We start from the raw sequence: 22082 nt of genomic DNA on the forward strand, positions 1-22082 counted from the left end.
GCCAGCTAGGTCACCCGATTTAACCCCATTAGGGGTTATCCAACCAGACACCCTAGAAGACTTACACCAGAGAATTATAAATGAGTGTCAGATGATAACACCTGAAGTTCTACAAAACGTCAGGCATCGTTTTGAGCAAAACCTGTATTCCTGCATGGAAGTAGGCGGGGCACAATTTGAACATTTAATAAATTGACGTAATTTAAATAAACTTGTTTTATTTAAAAGACACAAAAGGAAAAGGGTAGGTATTTCTTATCTCTCCACTTTTACTGGCAGTAAAGATATTTCTTGCTATTTTTATATCCACAAGATATCCATCAGTCACTCAGAAGTCACCATTTAAATTCAGAGTAAAAAGGCCTTCAAAATAAGGAATGACACGACCCCTTTTTCTATTTAAGATTTAAGGGGTGCTTTCAACCCCTCGTAAAGGGTTCCAGGTATTAAGGTGGCCTCTTAATTAATAAGTGACCCCTTTGAAATTAGGACTTCCTTATTCTTTTAAAAATATTATCCAAAACAAAGTTCAAAATACCTTTTTCATTTTCGCTGTTTCTACAATTTTGACAAGCTGTCATATCCGGATAAAAAATTTTAGCCACTTCAAATTTGGCAGTTATATTCAGAATTAAAAGACCTTTAAAATAAGGTATCACACGACCCCTCTTTCTATTTAAGATTTTAGGGGTGATCCCACCCCCTCGAAGAGGGTTACTGGTATGAGGGTGCCTTGGTAAGGAAAAGCTGTCCCCCTCGAAAATAAAATCGACGTGTTCGAGATTTTTGTAAAAAAAATTTTTTTTATACCAAAAATACCTGTTTCGTTTTCGCTGGGACACCCTGTATAATATATATTATTCTGTAAACTTTGGTAGTATTACAAATTGGTGCAATCCATCTATTTTCTGTAAAATCTACAGTAAACAATTGGTAACATCCAATGAACAGTTTTGCCTGAAAACAGGGTCGGAAGAAGTGACCGTAATTAAAGGGACAAACATATCTTTCGAAGAATTCGACGGTCATTTATTTTTATCTAAATAACCTCTCTATATTTACCTTTTCTTACCGTATCCTTTGTGTCTGGTTTAGTTTACCAAAATTACTCCGAGCGTGTGGTCGATTGAAATTCTTAATAATTTTTTAAAAGAATATGGATATCAAGTGCATCCTCTTTGATTTGGACAACACTCTGATCGAGACTCGGAAAGCTGACGCGCATACATGCGAAAAGGTATATTTTATTTTTGTCCCCTTTAACGCACACATTAATAGCCGATATTTTATTTATAAAAGTGAGAGATGAATTATTTTTATGCATTAATAATACATTTGGTATATGCTGGCACGTGGGGGGGTACGACCCTGTCCGATCAGCTGTTTCGCACGTCATGTGTCAGATTTCATTTCATTTGCGTCACAGCTTGGTTAGGGTTTTGTTTTTATAGTAGTATGGGCCGGAACTATCGATAATTTTGTAAAAATTGTTTAGTGGAGTGTATAGGGTGAATTACTGAGTATACAAGAGAAAACATTGTAACTTTAAGAAATGCGTACAAAAATGTGAATGGGTCTATTTTGATTTTTAAGAAAAATTTGCGATTTTGAGGAAACCGTGGTTGGTGTAACCGATAAGGCTATTTTGACTTTCAAAAAAAAATTGGTGTGTTTCAGAACTATGGGATCAAACTTCTAGGGGTTGTTCAGTGCAACAGTAGAATCCATTTGAGTATAGGAACCCATGTCCGGAATGTGATGTTGCAATCAAAATTAGTGTGAACTTAGCCTTAGAACATTACTACTTGTAGAACATCTACTCTTATTTTTGACTGTTGACAGAAAGTGTAATGTGTAATTCCTTTACTTTAGGCACGCCTTTTTTCTACTTGTGAGGTTACTTTTTGCACGTTTTCATTACTTCCTCTCTATGTGGAGATTTTCTTTGTTCTAACGATTATTTTATCATTTAGTTAATAAACCGTTTCACTATCTGAAGATTATTAGTTTTATTACTACCACAAACTTCCACAACCACAGGTTATGGGCCCAGGCATTATATTGTGGTAGTAATCTGAAGGATTTTGTGTGTGTTCCAAACCATAGTGAAAACTGAAGACAAAGAAAATGGAGGCCACCACTGTTATGAAATTAAATGGCACAAACTGGAATGTTTGGCGGTTCCAGATCAAGGTAGTACTGATGGCAAAAGGTCTGTATGACATTACTGTTGGAATTGAACAGAGGCCTACCGAGGATAATGAGAAAATTGCGAAGTGGAAAGTCAAAGATGCACGCGCCCAAGAATCGCTTGTCACTAGGATGGAGGATAATATAATTTCTCATGTCATGCAGTGTGAAACAGCCAAGAATATGTGGGATAAATTGGAGAGCATTTTCGAGAGAAAATCTGAGGTTAGTGCACACCTTTTAAATGAGCAATTCTATAATGCAAGGTTTCAAAATGAGAATGTGAATGGCTTTGTGAGTAAAATTAGCAATATCAGGGCTAAGCTGATACAGATGGGGGAGGACATACCAGAGAAAATGGTAATGACCAAAATTATTATGTCTCTGCCCGAGAAGTTTCGCCATTTTAGGTCTGCCTGGGAAAGTGTTGCCCTGGAGAATCAAACCTTGAACAATTTGACTGCTCGTTTGTTAATTGAAGAAGAGAGGCTCGAAAAACATGAAGAGGAGTCTGTTGCACTTCTTTCATGTCAATCTCTTGCACAGAGGTCAAACCCACATCAGCGTCAAGTGTCAAATGGTGACAAAAATGTAAACAAAAACATGAAAAAATGTTTTTCTTGTGGAAAGCCTGGTCATTTCAAGCGGGAATGCAGGAATGTAGAGTGCAGCTACTGCAAAAGAAGGGGACACTTAATCAAGGACTGTTTTGCCAAGAAAAATAAGGATAACAGAGACAGAAATGGGTCATCCGAGGGGTCATCAAGAGGAAATGGGAACTACGCCCTCATTACAGTGTCCAGTATGGTACAATCCCAAGTAGATGTCGAATGGTTCATGGACAGTGGCGCATCACAGCATATGTGCAAGGACATGGAGTTGTTTTGTAGTTATGCAAAACTTGAGGCTGCCAGGTATATAAAAATTGGTGATGGGACAACTCTACTAGCGGAAGGACAAGGTAAAATTTGTATCAATGCTTATAATGGTAACAATTTTCACTCTGTGACATTGTGTGATGTTCTTTATGTACCCAAACTTAAAGTTAATTTGTTTTCACAAGGGAAAGCTCTAGATAGAGGTTTATCTTTAATTTCTGATGCCAAAGAGGCAAAATTTGTTACTGAAAACAGTATTACTGTAGGGGTAGCCATTAGGTCAGGTAAACTTTTTAAAATGGTATTTAAGCTGCCCAGTTTTTCTGAACACACAGAGCAATGTCCGAAGTTAGGTATTAATAATGAAAATTGTTATTTTGTTAACAACCAGAGGGACATTAAATGGTGGCATAAAGCATTGGGGCATCAAAACTTTCGCTATGTAAGTAATGTTTTAAATTCTAATGGTATTGAGGTAAAACCATCTGAGAATTTTTGTAGTTCTTGTGTGCAAGCAAAATATTGTAGAGAACCTTTTAGGGTAAATAATAATAGAGCTACCGAGCCAGGAGATTTAATACACATAGATCTGTGTGGGCCAATGGAGGAGCCCTCATTAAACAATTCTCTCTATCTGTTTTTATTGAAAGATGACTATAGTGGTTATAGATTTGTTTATTTTTTGAAAAATAAATCTGATGTGTATGAAATCTTCAAGGATTTTCTTGTATATTTTGAGAATCAGAGTAACAAAAAGGTTAAGATTGTCCGGAGTGATAATGGTAGGGAATTTTTGAATTCTGCTTTGAATGGGTTGTTTAAAAAGAAAGGCATAAAACATGAGTTGACTGTTCCTTATACCCCTCAACAGAACAGTAGAGCAGAAAGGGAATTTAGGACCATAATAGAGTCTGTTAGGGCCATGTTAGCAGAATGTAAGCTATCTAAATCTTTTTGGGCTGAGGCAGCAAATACTGCTGTGTTTTTATTAAATAGGACTGGTATGAGTTCGGTTGACGGAAAAACACCCTATGAGTTACTTTTTAAAAGATCTTTTGATTTAAGTATGATAAAGGGTATTTTTGGTAGTAAAGTGTGGGCTTACATACCTCAGGAAAAGAGAAGAAAGTTAGACATGAAAAGTAAATGTGGAATGTTTGTTGGCTACTCAAACAATGTTAAAGGGTACAGGGTTTATTATAGGGAAAGCAATACAGTGGCTATTGAGAGGGAAATTACTTTTGATGTATCAGAAAATCTAGTAGAAAATGTTGTCTCCCTTAGTCTAGAGAATTACCCAGAACTTGCAGAAAGCACTGTTGAACAAAAAACTGACATTTTGGTAGAGGAGCCACCAGATATACAACCACCAGAGGATCCTGAGGAGCCAACATTTAGTTCAGAAGATGAAGACAATCCAGACCAAGATATAGAGATGAACCCAGTGAGAGATAGAGACCAAAGATTAAGACCTTCTAGAGTCTTAAAGGTACCCAAAAACCTACACCATGACTATGACTTAAGTTTTTTCAGTTTGGACGAGGAACCAACTAGCTATGAAGAGGCAATGAATAGTAAATATGCTAGCATGTGGAAAGCAGCTATTGATGAGGAATTGAGTGCCTTGAAAGAAAACAACACTTGGCAGTTGGTCGAGAAGCCTAAAAAAGGTGAAATCATTGATAGCAAATGGGTTTTCAAAATAAAAAAAGACAAGGATGGCAATATTAATAAGTTTAAGTGTCGTTTAGTTGCCAGGGGGTTTAAACAAAATATTCTTGAGGATGTTTATAGTCCAGTAGTTAGGTTAACCACTGTTAGGATAATATTGTCTTTGTGTGTGCAGAAAAATTGGGTTGTATATCAAATGGATGTTTGTAACGCTTTTTTGCATGGCGACCTAAAAGAAGATTTGTATATGTTTTTGCCTAAGGGTTGTAACATGGAAAATATGGTTTGCAAATTAAATAAGGCAATATATGGGTTAAAAAAGGCGCCATTATGTTGGTATCAGAAGTTTGATAATTTCATGAAAAATGAAGGGTTTTATAAAAACAAATATGACAACTGTTTGTATGTGAAAATTTGTAATAATGTTACAATTTATGTCATAATTTTTGTCGATGATATTTTGATATCTGGATCATCTGAAAAGGAAATTAAAAATTTAAAGATGAATTTAGACTTAAATTTTAAGATGAAAGACCTGGGTTGGCTTAGTTATTTTCTTGGTATTTCTGTTGAACAGGATTTAAAGAATAAAACGATTGTACTTAGCCAACGACAATATTTGGAAAATGTTTTAGCCAAATTTGGTATGTTAGAGTCTAAGCCTGTTAGTACCCCTATGGACAATAACTTTAATTATGAGAGTTTAAAATGTGATAGGTCAGAAAGTTATGAAATAGAAAATAAGTGCAGACAAATTATAGGATGTATAATGTATGCAATGTTGGGTACTAGGCCAGACTTGTGTTCTAGTATTAGCTTACTATCCAGGTATCAAAATTGTGCTACTGGTAACTTGTTAACTTCACTTAAGAGGGTTCTAAGATATATAAAAGGGACTTTACATTTGAAGCTTGTGTTTAAAAATACTTGTCAAGATATTATTACAGCTTATGCAGATGCAGATTGGGGTGGCGACACTACAGATAGAAAGTCAACTAGTGGTTTTCTCATTTATGTTTATGGGAATGTTGTCTCTTGGAATTCAAGAAAGCAGAGTACTGTGGCCATCTCAACTGCTGAAGCAGAGATTATAGCTCTAAGTGCATGTACCAGTGAAGTTTGTTGGCTTAGATACTTACTTATTGAGTTAAGATTTGTTAAAGAATTAAAAGTAATTGTCTATGAGGATAATCAGTCTGCTATACGATCCTGTAATTCTCATGAGCAGCTTAAAAGAATTAAGCACTTGGATATTAAATACCATTTTGTTAAAGACAAAATCAAAGAGGGTTTCTTAGAAATAAGGTATATTCCTAGCAGTGATCAAATAGCAGATATCTTAACAAAGCCTTTGAACAAAGCAGTTTTTGAAAAGTTAAGAAAGTGTATGCTTTGTTAAATGTTTTTTTTTTTTTTTATGGGGCTAGAAAATTTTGATTGAGTGGGGGTGTGATGTTGCAATCAAAATTAGTGTGAACTTAGCCTTAGAACATTACTACTTGTAGAACATCTACTCTTATTTTTGACTGTTGACAGAAAGTGTAATGTGTAATTCCTTTACTTTAGGCACGCCTTTTTTCTACTTGTGAGGTTACTTTTTGCACGTTTTCATTACTTCCTCTCTATGTGGAGATTTTCTTTGTTCTAACGATTATTTTATCATTTAGTTAATAAACCGTTTCACTATCTGAAGATTATTAGTTTTATTACTACCACAAACTTCCACAACCACACGGAAATGTGTCACTACGCCACTACGGCCCTAAGACGCGTTTAAATTTAGAAAAAATATTAATTACCTAAATAGGATCTGATATATTTATTTTTACCTTTTGTATATGATACCATCACAACAATTGTTCAAAATGTCTTCCTCCAACCTCAATACACCGATTTAAACGCCGCACATGATTTCGGCGGACTACAGTAAAAATTTGATCCTCGTTTTGAATTATTTCAAATGCTGCTGTTATTCGTCCAATTAAGTCTAGCTCTGATTCTACTGGAGTTTCGTAGACTAAAGACTTTACATGTCCCCACAAGAAAAAATCGAGCGACGTTAAATCAGGTGACCTATGAGGCCTAGAAACTGCTCTACCTCTGGCAATCCAACGGTGCCCAAACCGCTGAGCCAAATACTCGCGTACATGTACAGCAAAGTGAGCTGGCGCTCCATGATACTGAAACCACATTTTCTGTCTAACATTTAGTGGAACATTTTCAAGGAGTTCTGGGAGAACTTCCTCCAAGAAACGCAGATAAATAGGTTCTGTTACCCGTTTCGGTAAAAGGTATGGCCCAATTAAATAATCATCAACAAACATCCATGTCCCAAACATGGCTATTCCTACTATTAAAAATACCGTCTCTTGTGAAAGAAGCTTCATCGGTCCACAAAACATAGCGTAAAAAATTTGATTGTGCAATGATGTGATCCAGAAGCCATCGACAAAATTGAACTCTAGGATGATAATCGGCTGCAGTCATACCTTGAACATTCTGGAAGTGGTAAGGATGGAGTTTTTGCTCGTGTAGTACCCGCCAGACAGAAGCGTTACTCGTATTCATATTCTTAGCGATGTTCTCAGCGATGCACTATTTGATGGTTCATCGGCAACTCGCTGAAGCACCTCTTCTTCAAATTCGACCGTTCTTACGGTTCGAGCAACACCAGTATCATGCATCTTGGTCTTAAACATGCCCGTCTCAGCGAGCCGCAGATGAACTGCAATAAACTTTTTGTATCCAGGATGCTGTCGTTCGGGATAACGTTCATGATACAACCGCGATGCTGCTCGTGCATTGAAGTTTGTTGCTCCGTATGCCAAATGCATATCCGCCAATTCTTGATTGGTAAAATTTTCCATTAGCAATAAATGTTTAAAAATTGTAGGCTATAAAATTTTTAAACATGACATTGAGAATTGACATTGATAAGCGTTAATTTTAAACAATTGTTGTTATGGTATCATGTACAAAAGGTAAAAATAAATGCAGCAGATCCTATTTAGGTAATGTTTTTTGCCAATTTTAACGCGTCTTAGGGCCGAGTTGGCGTAGTGACGCATTTTTGCATGGGTTCCTATACTCAAATGGATTCTTCTGTTGCACTGAACAGCCCCCAGAAGTTTGATCCCATAGTTCTGAAACACCCTGTATTGTATTGTCTTGTAATGCCTCCCATTGTAATTTGGCTAGCGTATTTTTTGATTGCTTAAGGTCTTTAGCCAGTACATTTTATTAATACTTTCTATCTTTTTTTTTAAATTGAAAGTCTCCGAATGAAGCTGTGCAGTGGGAGGGGGGATTTTGTTTAGGAGTGATTGGGGAGGGAGAGCTGAAAAAAAAAGAAACCGTTAATATAATCGAAAAGCTGATTTTAATAGAGAGAGCAGCATATTAAAGCAAGATATGCATTTTTAAGAATATTCTGTGTACCTGCAGAATTTGTACCAATCTTCAATATTGTGATTGTCCATATTCATAGGACTCATACACTTAACGATAGTCTTATTATTGTCGACCATGTTTCGAATTGCTAATTACAAAGATGGTTCTCATACTTACGAATGCAGGCAGTAGATCTATTATAGTCCTTCCACTCATCTCTACCTGCAATAGATGCACTCTAGGCAGGTAGCGAGGCACTCTCCATCAGAAGGAGTAGCATTCTTGTCCGGCTTATTTTTTATTTTGATTAATAAAGGACCTTTGGTATCTTGTACATTTATGCCCTTAGGCTCACATTGAAATAAGAAATAGCAGCGTCCTCATTCCTCCTGCCAGCAAAGAACATTTTGTGGCCCTAAGTTAGTGTAGAAATAATCCAAGATGGTGAGAGATTACTAATTTTTGTTGGCGGAATTAGGTGCGTGCTTTGACCAAATGATTGAAGAAAATTTTTTAATAGGATTAAAGATCACTAGTCTTAGCTTTTGTAGACTGTCAAAAGGCCTTTGATACGGTAGAGCTCACTTCGGTCTTCAGTACATTATACAGGATGTCCAAGATAAGAATCCTAAGCATGGGGATCTCGGTACCTGTTGGAGATACAGCTTCGGTTAAATTAGGAAAAAGTTGTGCACTTTGAAGCGTATTTACATGCCGTTGAGAAACTTCAAAAATTTCCATGGCCTGCTGAGATATTTGGAAAAAACGGAAATTTGCCAATATCGATTTTATTTTTTCCTGGCTTTATTTTAAAAAATATCAAAAAACTATTGACACTTTCTCATTGACACTTTTGAAGTAGTACGTGATGGCGCTTTTAAATTTTATATCCGACGTTTCGTTTCCGAGAAACCACCATCAACTTTATTTTTTTATATGGCGCGAAAAGAAAGTACACCCTGTATCTGATTCCATTTTTTATTACAAATTCAACGATGTATCACATGTCACATTTTTTTTGTTAGTTAAAAGGAAAAATACAATTTTTCTTTTTTTTAAACATATTATTAAGTAGGCTTTGGAAACAAATGCTTTGACACTTTGACGTAAATACCTTTTACCCTGTCACATATTTTTTATTAAATATTAATTGCCGTTGTTGTTACCGTGATTGTCGAGGTGTTGTTTGTTGAGTAATTATTGTTATTATTATTTACTGTTGTCGTTATTATTGCTAAAATTGTGTTATTATCTTCAAATATGCCTGGTGGTCATTATAGTCATGAAGAGAAGTTTGACATGCTGTCGTGCTACATTTTGTGCTACAAAAATACTGTAAATACAGCAGCAATGTATCTTAATAAATTTCCAGATAGAAAGCAACCATGTAAATCCATTTTCTTAGAGTTGGCTCGAAATTTAAAAGAATATGGTTCGTTTAAAAAGCCTGTTTTATCTCGAAAAAAGGAATCTCTTGAAGAAACTCAAAATAATGTTTTACAAGCAGTTATTGAAAACCCTGAGATATTAACCAGGCAAATTGAAAAAATGTAGGAGTGGCCAAATCTACAGCTCAGTTTATTTTACGTAAACAGATATCACCCCTACAAATTTAGAATTTGCCAAGGACTTAAACCTGGGGATTTCGAACGACGTCGGCATTTTTGTGAGTGGTATACACGTGCCTGTGAAGAGGATTTTAATTTTCCATCAAAAATAATATGGTCCGACGAAAGTATGGTCACTAATAATGGTATCTTTAACCGCCGCAATAGTCATTACTGGGTCCAACAAAATCCGCGTGTTAAGAAAATATAAATATAATAAAAAATACATCAACAACGTTTTGGGTTTAATATGTGCTGTGGAATTTTAGGAACCAAAATACTAGGTCCATTTATTTACCATTATTCATTAACAGCAGAACGATATCTTAATTTATTGCAAAATGATTTAGAAGACTGCTTAGATGATTGACCTCTGGCTAGTGTTGCCGCCGAGACGAGAGAAGACCCTCTCTCGTCTTGTCTCGTCGGGGGAGAGAAAATTATTCTCTCGTCTCGTCTCTCGCTTCTCTCGTACCTCTCGTTAAAACATAACAAGACTACCAAAAAAAAATAAAGACAGGACACGCTGATCCATACAGGGTGATTTAAAGGTAAGCGAAATCCTGTCGAGGGTGTAATCCTTGCATAAAAATAAAGAAAAAAAATTAATTTGATACTTTAGTTACCATCAAAGTATGATCAAATAGTAACCATCAAATATGATCAAAAGAACTCATATTTACCTTCAATATTTATAGAGAAGATTAGATTTATGTATTATGTATAATATGTATATGCATGATATTATATATTTGTATAGAAATATAATAGTTGTAATTAGGTAAATAATCTGTACATCGTATTTGTACACACTTGTAATGTATTAACTAACTTTGTTCTTTACTTGTTTTTGTACTTTAAATTTACTTATATGTACTACATACATAAGTGAAGATCATGTTAAGTTACTATTTTTTATTAGTAAGTTGTGTTTGTACATGTTGTCGTTATTTTTTCTTGTCCTTAAAAATTAGAATAAAAATTAATGATAAAAATTGGCTTTTTTTTGGTAACACAACTTGTTTGATCATAACTTGTTAGGTAATTTACTTGGTTATTTACATTATTTTCAATTATTCAAAAATATAAAAACCTACACTAAAAAAAAATGAAAAAAAATATGCGGTCAAAATACAATCCGTTTGAATATTCCTAATGAATAAATGAATGTTAAAGTGACGCCAATCTTCCGAAACCGAGGTCTCTGAATCTAATAGGCTTTTGTCAAGCCGACAGGGTGTTTACGAAAGTAGGTACATAAACCCACATTTTGTAAATAAAACACCTACATTTATTATTAGCGTATCGGTACAGAGTACTAAAAGTTATGCTTTTCATGTACCTATTTGAAGGATCATATAAAAATATTTTTTACGAGAGAGACCGAGAGAAACGAGAACTTCTCGTCGAGAGAAGGTGTTTCTCTAGTCCCGTCTCGTGTTTTAGTTCGAGATAAATTCGGAAAAATCTCCTCGTCGAGAGAGGACGAGACAAGACGAGAGACGAGAATCTCTCGTCTCTTGCGGCAACACTACCTCTGGCACAAGTCAATAGCTGTTGGTTTCAACAAGACGGGGCTCCTGCACATAATTCTGAGCAAGTTCGACAGTACCTTTCGCAGCGTTTTCCTGAAAAGTGGATTGGAACCTCCAGTGAAGTGTCTTGGCCAGCGCGATCCCCGGACTTAACCCCTTTGGACTTCTTCCTTTGGGGATTTATTAAAAACCGAGTCTATCAACATTCTTTTGGAACTGAGCAGGAGTTACGAGAATGTGTGACGGCCGCTTTTCAAAGTATTACGCCAGAGATATTGCGTGATGTTTTAACTGCTACTGTAACAAGATCATACTTATGTCTAGAAAATAAAGGAAACCTGTTTGAACACCTGTTTTAAATTAAATTTATAAAATGCGTTAATTTATTTGCTTTTTTCGTTATTTTTAAAATGTATTCATTATTTGTTGCATATCGTTAGAAAAATCATAAAACATTTGTCTATTACTGGTTACATTTTTTTATTTATAAGTAGTACAATGTACAATGCAAATCAATGCTTCATTTAGCTTCATCACTCTCTAAATAGATATTAAGAAAAATGTGACAGACTCGGTAACAGGTATTTACATACGTCAAAGCATTTGTTTCCAAAGCTTACTTAAAAAATATGCTAAAAAAATAGAAAATTTGCATTTTTCCTTTCAACTAACAAAAAAAATGTGACATGTGATACATCATTGAATTTGTAATAAAAAATGGAATCAGATACAGGGTGTACTTTCTTTTCGCGCCATATAAAAAAATAAAGTTGATGATGGTTTCTCGAAAACGAAACGTCGGATATAAAATTTAAAAGCGCCATCACGTACTACATCAAAAGTGTCAATGAGAATCTTTTAAAATAAAGCCAGGAAAAAATAAAATCGATATTGGCAAATTTCCGTTTTTTCCAAATATCTCAGCAGGCCATGGAAATTTTTGAAGTTTCTCAACGGCATGTAAATACGCTTCAAAGTGCACAACTTTTTCCTAATTTAACCGAAGCTGTATCTCCAACAGGTACCGAGATCCCCATGCTTAGGATCCTTATCTTGGACACCCTGTATAAACAAGTTGATTGCAGATACTCAAAACTAATTTACATCTACCAAAAAGCTATAATAATGGTAAAGAAAATATTCATTAAAGTACTAAATGTATTAAAATCAGCAGAGATTATTATTAATTTTATATTTGACAAAGTTCTCAAACCTCCCCCTGTATATCTAGACTGACGTGTTTTTTATATACAAGTACAAATACAAATCGTTTATTTGTCAAAGTAAGATAAAAAATAATACATTTTATGAAAAAAAAAGTATGACAAAAAGGACAGTTCATCGATTATAAAAAAAGCCGCTTCACATGCTCCTTATATTAAGGAAAGCATATGTGAACTGTCCTATACATAACAAACAAAACAGCTAAATGTTTCTATAAATAATTTCATTATAAATAATTATAAATAATTTCATATAAAAAATTCCATATAAAACTAAACTAAAAAAAAAAGAATCAATTCATGTGCAAGTATTTAGTCTATGAAAAAATTTAAAACGACTACAAGAAATATAATGTTAAGTTATGAAAAAAAAAAAACAAAAAATTTGCAATTAGGGAGGCAGAAGCGAGGGGCGACAGTAAGGGCAGCCTGGCCGCGGGTAAAGCGAAGAAAAAAAAAGATTATTATAATATGATATGACGGTTATGACGCTGAAGTCAGTATGTCGTATTATTAATGACCTGTATGATTTACTAAGCTTGAGAACCTTGTTCATAGAGTAACTTTAATCTGACATGCTTTGAGAAAAAAGAAACCCTTCTTGCTACGTGTTTTGATCTGTTCCGGCAGTTGGTTCCACAAGTGTGCAGCAACAAAAGAGAATAAGCGTTGAAATGATGCCGTATGATGCTTTGTGATTAAACTTAAACTAGTTATAACTATAACTAACTAAAAATTATAACTAGTGTTGCGAATATGACTGGCAGGCCTTAAAATATTTCTTAAATAGGGAGGCTTATTATTATTTATAATGCGGTAAATAAAATTATACATATGAAGTTTTCTCCGGTTTTCCATATTTAAAATATTTACTTTATTCATATGTGGTGTAATGTGTTCTCTAAAATTTATATTAAAAGAAAGTCTTAGACAGCTATTTTGTACCTTTTGTATCATTCTTTTTACGTGTGACAGCAAATAATTATTGTATACAGTGTCACCATAATCAAAAAGAGACAGAACTAAAGTGTCACACAACAAATACTTTTGCCCAGACGAAATATATTTTTTCAGCTTATATAGATTTTTAAGACGCAAATAGGCAGCTTTTAATTTTATTTTTATTTTAATATGAGGCTCAAAAGTAAGGGCATAATCTATAATATTACCGAGATTTTTTGCTTGGTTAACAACCGGAATTTTATTACCTGAAATGCTAATATCTAAATTATGTTCAACATCTCTTCTGATGTTTTTACTTCCTAGCACTATAACTTGTTTTTTTACGGAATTTAATTTCAGATTGTGGTCTCTTGCGAAGGTTTCAATGCTTTTTAGATCGGATATGAGGGAGTTTTGTGTCGTTTTAATATTTTCCTTATTTATTGGCATATAGATTTCCGAATCGTCAGCATATTGTTGTAAAGTGGCATGTTTGACTACCTTATACATATCCGCAAAATAAATTGAGAATAATAAAGGTGAAGTGACTGAGCCTTGTGGCACCCCGCAAGAGATTGCCTGAAACTCTGAGTACTTCGTGATGCCCGCACCTCCGGGAACGGCCACTTGACACTCTCGACTGTTAAAATAATTTACAATAAAAAATTGCACAGTGTTCGCTGAGAGGCCAAAATAGTGCAATTTCGCTAGTAACAAGTCGTGATTTACCGTGTCAAAGGCCTTACTAAAGTCGAGTAGAGCCATGCAGGTGCCAGATTTCTGTTCCTCACTGGAGCGAACATTATTTATTATTTTTGTAAGACAAGTACTTGTACAAGTGCTGTACCCCAAGCGAAATCCTTACTGGCATTCTGGAAGAATTTTATGGACTTCTGCAAAATGACCAAGCTCAATGGAAATATGTTTTTCAATTATTTTCGACATAGCAGGTAAAATACTGATTGGTCTGAGATCCTTTAGTTCTAGGGGATTTTAAACTTTTGAAATTGGTTTCATTATGGCTCTTTTCCAAATTGTGGGATATCTATGTCATTAACAATACATAAATTTAAAATATTTAACAACGGATTTAAGCAAAAAGGCAGACAACTTTTCATATCTCATTGATACCGGTTGCGTTAGACTTTAAGTATCAGAGTCTAAGAGAGGAATGCTAAAGATCTCATTAGTAAATCTACTATTTTTGTAAAAATTTAGTAGCTCTAATGATGTAAAGTCAGCCATATTGGAGTGGCCCAAAAAGAAATCATGAATGAGGGAAGCATTGTTTAAATTTTCTGGCAGTTCAAATAGATGGTTTTTATCACGTGTTAGTTTTAGCTTGCCATCCTTTTTGATGCGCTACTTGCTTAAAAAATGCTATTTTTTCTCTGATAATTGCATGATTAGTGTAGTTTCTTAGTTGCTTGTAATACTGTAAATGCGCTTCTGATTTTGATTTTTGGTATTTTTTAAAAGCCTTGTCTCTTAGTCTAATCATAGTTTTTATATTGTGAGTAATCCACGGATTAAATGGCTTTTCAACTAGGAGTTTATATTTAAGTGGTGCATATTTATTTAAGTGATTTAAGATCTTGCTATCCCATTGGATCAAAAATCTATCCGCAATAAAATCAGTCATAATTATATTATTATAGTCTCTAAATAACACCCCTTTCTTGATGCCAACTATTTTTGGAACAGGCTATAGCCTGTTGAGATTCTGATCTGTTAAAGATTCAGATACTGCTTCAGACTTAGAGTGAACAGATAACAAGTTCTGGGTGGCAATAATCATATCGAGAAGGGTAGAGGTATTGGTATTTAAGTTAGTCCTGGTAGACTCCAAGATTCGCTGGGAGAGGTTAAAAATGTCCATTAATAATTTAAGTCGGTTGACATGCGGAGACTGTGATAAAAAATTAATGTTCAGATCACCAACAAGTATTATATTATCAAATTGTGTAACTACCCCTGTTAAAAGTCTTCCAAATTGTTTAGAAAAATTGAAATATTTCCTGCAGGTGGGCGGTATACGTTTAACAATAGAAATGTTTAATTTTTTATTTTGTACGTTATGCCCATAACTTCAAAGTCTATGTAGCTAAAATTTAATGAGTAATTAAAGAAAACTAAACCTTTTTTTACATAAAGACCAAGACCTCCACCTCTTGTCCCCCTGTCCTTTGTTAAAAACCTATAATCGGGTTTGTTAAATAAGCTGTTATCCAAATCCGCATTTAACCAGGTTTCCGAGATACAAAATATATCGTAAGGGTGCTGCAATAAGTAGTAGGTAAATTCCTCAAAACCCGAGCTCAGTGACCGAACGTCACTGAGTCAAGATGTACAAGTAGGAAATTGTCAGAACCAGTGGGGACTCTCAGAACACCGACTTCAGCGTCTTGTGTAAAACTTGTATTCATGTTAGCCATTATCATACGCAAAGTTCCATCGCAACCATGACATCCCTCACCCCACCAACCGTCGCCTCATTTGAGCCCCAATTCGCGTTAACAAATCTAAATTAAAAATACAGTTCAACGATAGTATTTTACACACCATACCATTGCAATGAGGAACAAAAACAACCATTCAAGAACCATGTAGAAACAATATATGTGTTTGCACTGTGTAAGTTTTCAGTTAGTTAGATTTGACTTGTAAAAATGTGTTCTAGATAATATTTATTATTACTAATAAACTTTTAAACTTAAAATTATTTCTCGAAATATCAGACAGTCTGCAATTTCTGTAATACCGTTTCACCACACTAACGATGGTATGAATGAACCAACTACTCAGCGATAATAGCCTGCTAGGACAAATAAATCTGTTTGACTCTGAACTTAGTACATAAATAAGTTTAGTTAGCCATAACTAAAACAAATTTTGGAGATTGTTTTTTATGCAATCGTGGTCTTTTTAGTAATTTATGTTAAGTAATGTACTTAATGCTTCTTGTGATTGTAAGTAATATGATGGGGAATTTTTATATTGATTGATGGATTCGTTTGATGAATAATAAATGGATATAATGACTTTGGTAACACCTGGTAAATTAAAATGTTGTAATTTACAAGGAAATACAATGTGAACTTCGAGCACGATAATCCGAGCGAATTTTATTGTAAAGCGCATTCTGACCTTGCTTTTAACACATACCAGTGAAGCGTCCATGTACACCTTCTAAATTACAAGGCAGCATCAAAGTGTACAGAATATATAATATGTAAAAGTTGGCAGCATAATGTGAGCTACAGATCAGATAAATCAAATGCATTTTATTTAAATGCATATTATAACCATCGGGTAGACGTTGTTTTTGAACAATTCGATTTTTTTTTATATAGTAATTTAAGTTAAGGCGATTAAAAACTAATTTTGATAGATTTTATCACTAAGTGGCATTAACGATCTGTGAACAACTGCGAACTACAGGCGAGATAATCTGTATATAACGTGCAATAAGTCCTTCGTGTAAAACTAGGTTTTTTATATTTTCTATATGAACAACAGTTTAGGATATTTAAAGATTTTTAATATATTTTTAGCTACAATCATTCTATTTGGGTATACAGGGTGTTTCAAAATTCACTACATATATTTTAAGGGCGTATTCCTGAGGTCAAAATAAGACTTTTTTTTCCTATAAACATGGGTCCTAAAATGCACCCCCTTCAAGCTACAGCCATCGCAAGAAGTGTAAAAAAAATCGATTTTTTAAAACTGTGTCTACAGTTTTGCATCAAATTTAACAAAATTTGGAATACCCCCGTTATTTGAGGCGGTCTATTTACTTTTTATCTTAGAAAAGGCGTAAAACTAATTTTAAGGGGTAAACTGAGGGGGTGCACACATTTGACGGCCAAAATTTTATGTACGCATACATTTTTTTTAAAATTAAGCTACACCAGAATATGGGCCATACAAAAATCTAAATTTTATGTCTCTTGCATTTTTTTGATAATACGAATAGTTTTTGAGAAAATCACCGATTAATAAAAGGCTACCAATAACGTAATAATTAAAATTTAAACAGATAATATTAAGTAGTAGGCTGTGACTATTTGTTTTAGGGCATTTTTTAAGCGGCACGACATTTAACAATAAATAGGTAGACTGATTGTTGAAACTTTGTTATTGAGGTTTTTTCAATAAATTGATGAACAATTATTTACATTGAAGAATGACGGTTTGGTAATGAGCCTGGTATGAGCCTGCTCTACCAATCCATCTCTCAGGAAACACAAAGTTCAAATAGTCACGCACTGTTATACGGAAGTGAGGGGGGACACCGTCATGCATAAACCACATGTTCGCTCGCACATTTAAAGGTACATTGTCTAGTAAACCATTTAAATGGTGCTGTAGAAAGTCTAAAATAAGTGTCGCCAACTAAAATTCTAGGAAAAAAGAAAGGACCAATTAACTCATCTCCCACTAAACCTGCCCATACATTAAGGCTAAAGTGCTCCTGGTGGTGAGATTGCCTAATTTCGTGCGGATTCTCTGCTGCCCAAACATGCACATTGTGAAAATTCACCACCCCTTCCCGCGAAAAATGAGCTTCGTCTGTGAATAGAATACTTGATAAAAAATATTATCTCTCGCGCATCTCTGAAGTAACCACCTTGCAAACTGTAAGAGCCTTGGGAAATCTTGAGGTAGCAAAGCTTGAACTCTTTGAATATGGTATGGATACAAGCTATTTTCGTTCAAAACCCGCCAGACAGTTGCATGAGAAACATCCAAATTCCGAGCTATTTGTCGGGTGCTTAGGCCAGGATCGTCGTCGATGGCATTCAAAATTTGCTCCTCTGTCACTGGGTTTCGTGCTTGTTGCGGTCTGCCTGCATTGTTCCTGGGGGTCCGAAAACCACCGTATTCCCTAAGATGCCGATGTGACTCTGAAAATGTTCGTACATTCGGGAGTCGGCGATTAGGAAACCTTAACTGATACAATCTTTGAGCTTCATACGCGTTACCATCAGCAAGACCATAACAAAATGGATGTCTGCAAGATGTTCGAATGAATAACGTTCATTTTCCATTTTAGCAATGTTAGCGTTTAGAAATAAAACATGGCCGTCAAAAGTGTGCATCCCCTCAGTTTACCCCTTAAAATTAGTTTTACGCCTTTTCTAAGATAAAAAGTAAATAGACCGCCTAAAATAACGGGGGTATTCCAAATTTCGTTAAATTTGATGCAAAACTGTAGACACAGTTTTAAAAAATCGATTTTTTTTACACTTCTTGCGATGGCTGTAGCTTGAAGGGGGTGCATTTTAGGACCCATGTTTATAGGAAAAAAGTCTTATTTTGACCTCAGGAATATGCCCTTAAAATATATGTAGTAAATTTTGAAACGCCCAGTATAATAAATTTCCAACACAGATATATCTATACCGGGTGCGTATTACCATTCTTTACTATTATACAGAGCAACTGTGCTCCGAAACGCAGTGGAGAATGGCTTAGCAAATACGCGTATGCTTGAATGCCATTATTTACTGCGATTCAGCACATCGCCCAAATCGTAATACTCTGAATCGCAGTAAAATTTGGAAGTAATATAGTCGCGGTATTTAAATACCAATTTTTACTGCACCCCAGCCACTTAATTAAATTTTATAAGTTAGAATATTTTTACTGTATCACTTTAACGAACGGATATTTCAATTTGCTTTCTGCAGTCGTCATTAAAGAAAAATGATGCGTGATAATCCAAAATAAAATAGCACATACAACAGTAAACATTTTATAATAAGATATAATATCTATTTTTTGTAAATAATAATAAGACTACCAAAATAAGAAAATTTATTTTTCAAAGAAATACATACATATTTGAAATATCGTTAATTATAAACAAAATATTAAATAAACACAAAATTTTTTTTTAAGAAATGCATATATTTGATACATCGTTATTATAAAAAAAATATTAAATAAACACTAAAAGTCTATATAAAAATAATTTTAACATATTTTTTATAAGTTTAGAGCTGTTTTCTCGTGGGGTCCTTTGGTTTAAGACTATATGTCACAGTTATCGATCGTGAGAAAATCAACTTTTTAAAAAAACACGCTTATAGTATACAGACTGTCACAGATAAGATTTACAAGAGGACAAATGGACCAAAAACTTTTTCGGCAAAAAGTCATATTTTATAAAAATGTTTGCTTGCAAAACAAATATGATTCACAAAAAGAAAATTTGGTTTATTTGTACAGGGCTCGCAAAAACTTCAAAAACGTGATTTTTTTCCCGAATAAAGTACCATTATTTTTTTGTTTTAAAGCAAAATGTCATAGAAAAATGTATTTAGAATAACACTTTCACTAAAATAATGTTATTTTAAAATTTTAAAAGCAGTCAACATTTTGGGAAAACAAGAAATATTAAATATGGAGAGGGAGCCTTTGAAGAGTAAATTATTAGATTTTATTCTTATTTGTTACTATTTCAAGCTTCAGTAATATTATTTTATTTGTAAAATTAAAAATTAATATTTCTGAAAATCATGTTTTTGTTGTTTTTGTAAACCCTGTACAAAAAAATTAAAATTTTTTCTTTGTGAATCGTATTTATTTTACAAGCAAAATGTTTTCTTCTTGCCGAGAAATGAAATTTTTGGTTCATTTGTGCTCTTTTAACCCTATCCGCCGAGGATAGACTGTATATTATCTTGTTACGTTTAAAAATCTATAAATGTCATTTAAAATTTAAAGGTTAATGTCTACCGTGTGATTTAGCATTTGGGATATTTTCTGTGATAAAGAGTAATACGAGAATATACGAGAGTTTCGTTTACGTTTTTTAGTAATTGCCCCTTCCTGAGTTGAGGGTCTTCCCGACTGAACTCTCTTGGCTCCAGAAGTAAGGCCTGGTCTTTTTTTACGCCTGCTAATTGATCCAGGTTGCACTCCTATATTTGCGGAATATCGCGTTTTTCTAACTTTACAAAAAAACGTTGCCAGTTGTGAAGGTGTTTTTATTTTATTTAGAGTCCCATTCAATTTTATAATTGAATTTGTTAAATCAACAGATCTATTTTCTGTAGCCATTTTTGTAAGCCTTATGAAATTTAAATTTAGCTCTTCAATAGCGGACAAATGTTTCTTTTCAATAACTTCGCCATCCTCCGTTTGCGTAATGGTTATTGAAGATATCTCATGATGACATTCTTCTTTATTGCTGTTATTATTTTTGATATCACATTCCTTAGAGCTAGCATCCATATTTTCAAAGAAATCTTCAGAAACGTCATATCCGAGACTTAGCTTAGCAAGTGTTTTTTTATCATTTGTAGTTAATAACGGAGCATTTTTAAAAACTATACCACATTTTTCTTGAACAGCACAAATATGTTTACAAAACTTACCGCTAGAGCCATAAGGACAGTCGCACATTGCTAAATCGATATCCACTGTGTATATTAAAGATTGGTCTGAATTACTACTTACTGAATACATGTATTCATTACTTTTTTCTACATTTATATTTTGAATTTTGCCACAAAATTTCATGTACAGAAAATAATTTTTCGTTGATCGATTATTGGCAAATAATAAGATGTGTATTTTATGGTATGACTCAAAAACATTGACTATAAAATCAACTAAGGCACACATATTAAATGCTTTGCATCGTTGTAAAACGATGTCTTTGAATCTGCGTATTGAAGATTCTACGAAATTGTTTGTGTTGTTCCCCCTCGTCATCACATTTTTTCTAAAACACAAACACCATTCTTCCTTTCGTAGCTAAAATTTGTTTACATAAGTTTTTAGGTCATATTTCTGAACGATACTGTCATTCATAAATTCATTAAAATAGTCATTGGCCTCTTCAACTGTTAAAGCGTAGCCTGGCAAACATGAAAAATGCAAAGATATTGAATAGGTCTTTCATTTTCCGACGTAGAAAATACAGATAATAGAGCATTTCTTTCCGCTGCGCTATCGTCTGTCATAAATACTTGTGGATAAGGGGAATTACCAAAAGAGTCTTCTGGAAGAGTTTCTTTTAATAAATTGAATGCTAGGGAATAATTTGCTTCGGTTTGTGCGGTGGGTAAGATGCAAGCCAATGGTATAGCCCCAATTTTTGAAGCACTAAACATAAATGTAACGCACGTATTAGTCTGGTCGCAGGAACCACTAGAGTCTACGAATACTACTTCTCTGGAAAACCATTCCACTTTCCCTATATTGGATAGACTTCTTTTGTAAAACGTCTAACACACTTAGCTCGTCACGTCCTCCAAAATTAGTAGATCGATTCAGAGTATTACGATTTGGGCGATGTGCTGAATCGCAGTAAACAATGGCATTCAAGCATACGCGTATTTGCTAAGCCATTCTTCACTGCGTTTCGGAGCACAGTTGCTCTGTATAATAGTAAAGAATGGTAATACGCATACCGGGTGTTAGAAAATTCGGTGCAAATATTTTAAGAGCGTAGTGTTGGAGTTAAAATAAGACTTTTTTTATTTAGCCATGAAAAAATATAAAATTATTGTCCCTTGCATTTTTTCTATATAATAAAGCGTTTTCGAGAAAATCTTCTGATAAACGATAGGGAAGCATTATTATACCTGATTAATCTATTAAATTAGAAAAAACAAAGTTGGCTGTGAC

The 22082-nt window shown here is 34.2% G+C and overlaps 2 protein-coding genes across 4 annotated transcripts in view; one reads left to right on the forward strand and one right to left on the reverse strand.

Annotated features, from left to right (window-relative positions):
* The window catches only part of LOC126750736 (patj homolog), an 86552-nt gene extending 85343 nt beyond the window's left edge, over positions 1 to 1209 (reverse strand). The window contains exon 1 of the mRNA XM_050460449.1: positions 1063 to 1209. The gene's annotated coding sequence lies outside the window, so the exon portion shown is untranslated. The remainder of the gene's footprint in view (positions 1 to 1062) is intronic.
* The window catches only part of LOC126750738 (N-acylneuraminate-9-phosphatase), a 97634-nt gene continuing 76641 nt past the window's right edge, over positions 1090 to 22082 (forward strand). For all 3 annotated transcript variants that reach the window (XM_050460451.1, XM_050460454.1, XM_050460452.1), the window contains exon 1: positions 1090 to 1237. In XM_050460451.1, the coding sequence (XP_050316408.1) occupies positions 1157 to 1237 (81 nt within the window). In that variant the 5' untranslated portion in view covers positions 1090 to 1156. The remainder of the gene's footprint in view (positions 1238 to 22082) is intronic.

The sequence above is a fragment of the Anthonomus grandis genome, chromosome 2 (genome assembly GCF_022605725.1).
Source record: "Anthonomus grandis grandis chromosome 2, icAntGran1.3, whole genome shotgun sequence".
NCBI lineage: Eukaryota > Metazoa > Arthropoda > Insecta > Coleoptera > Curculionidae > Anthonomus > Anthonomus grandis.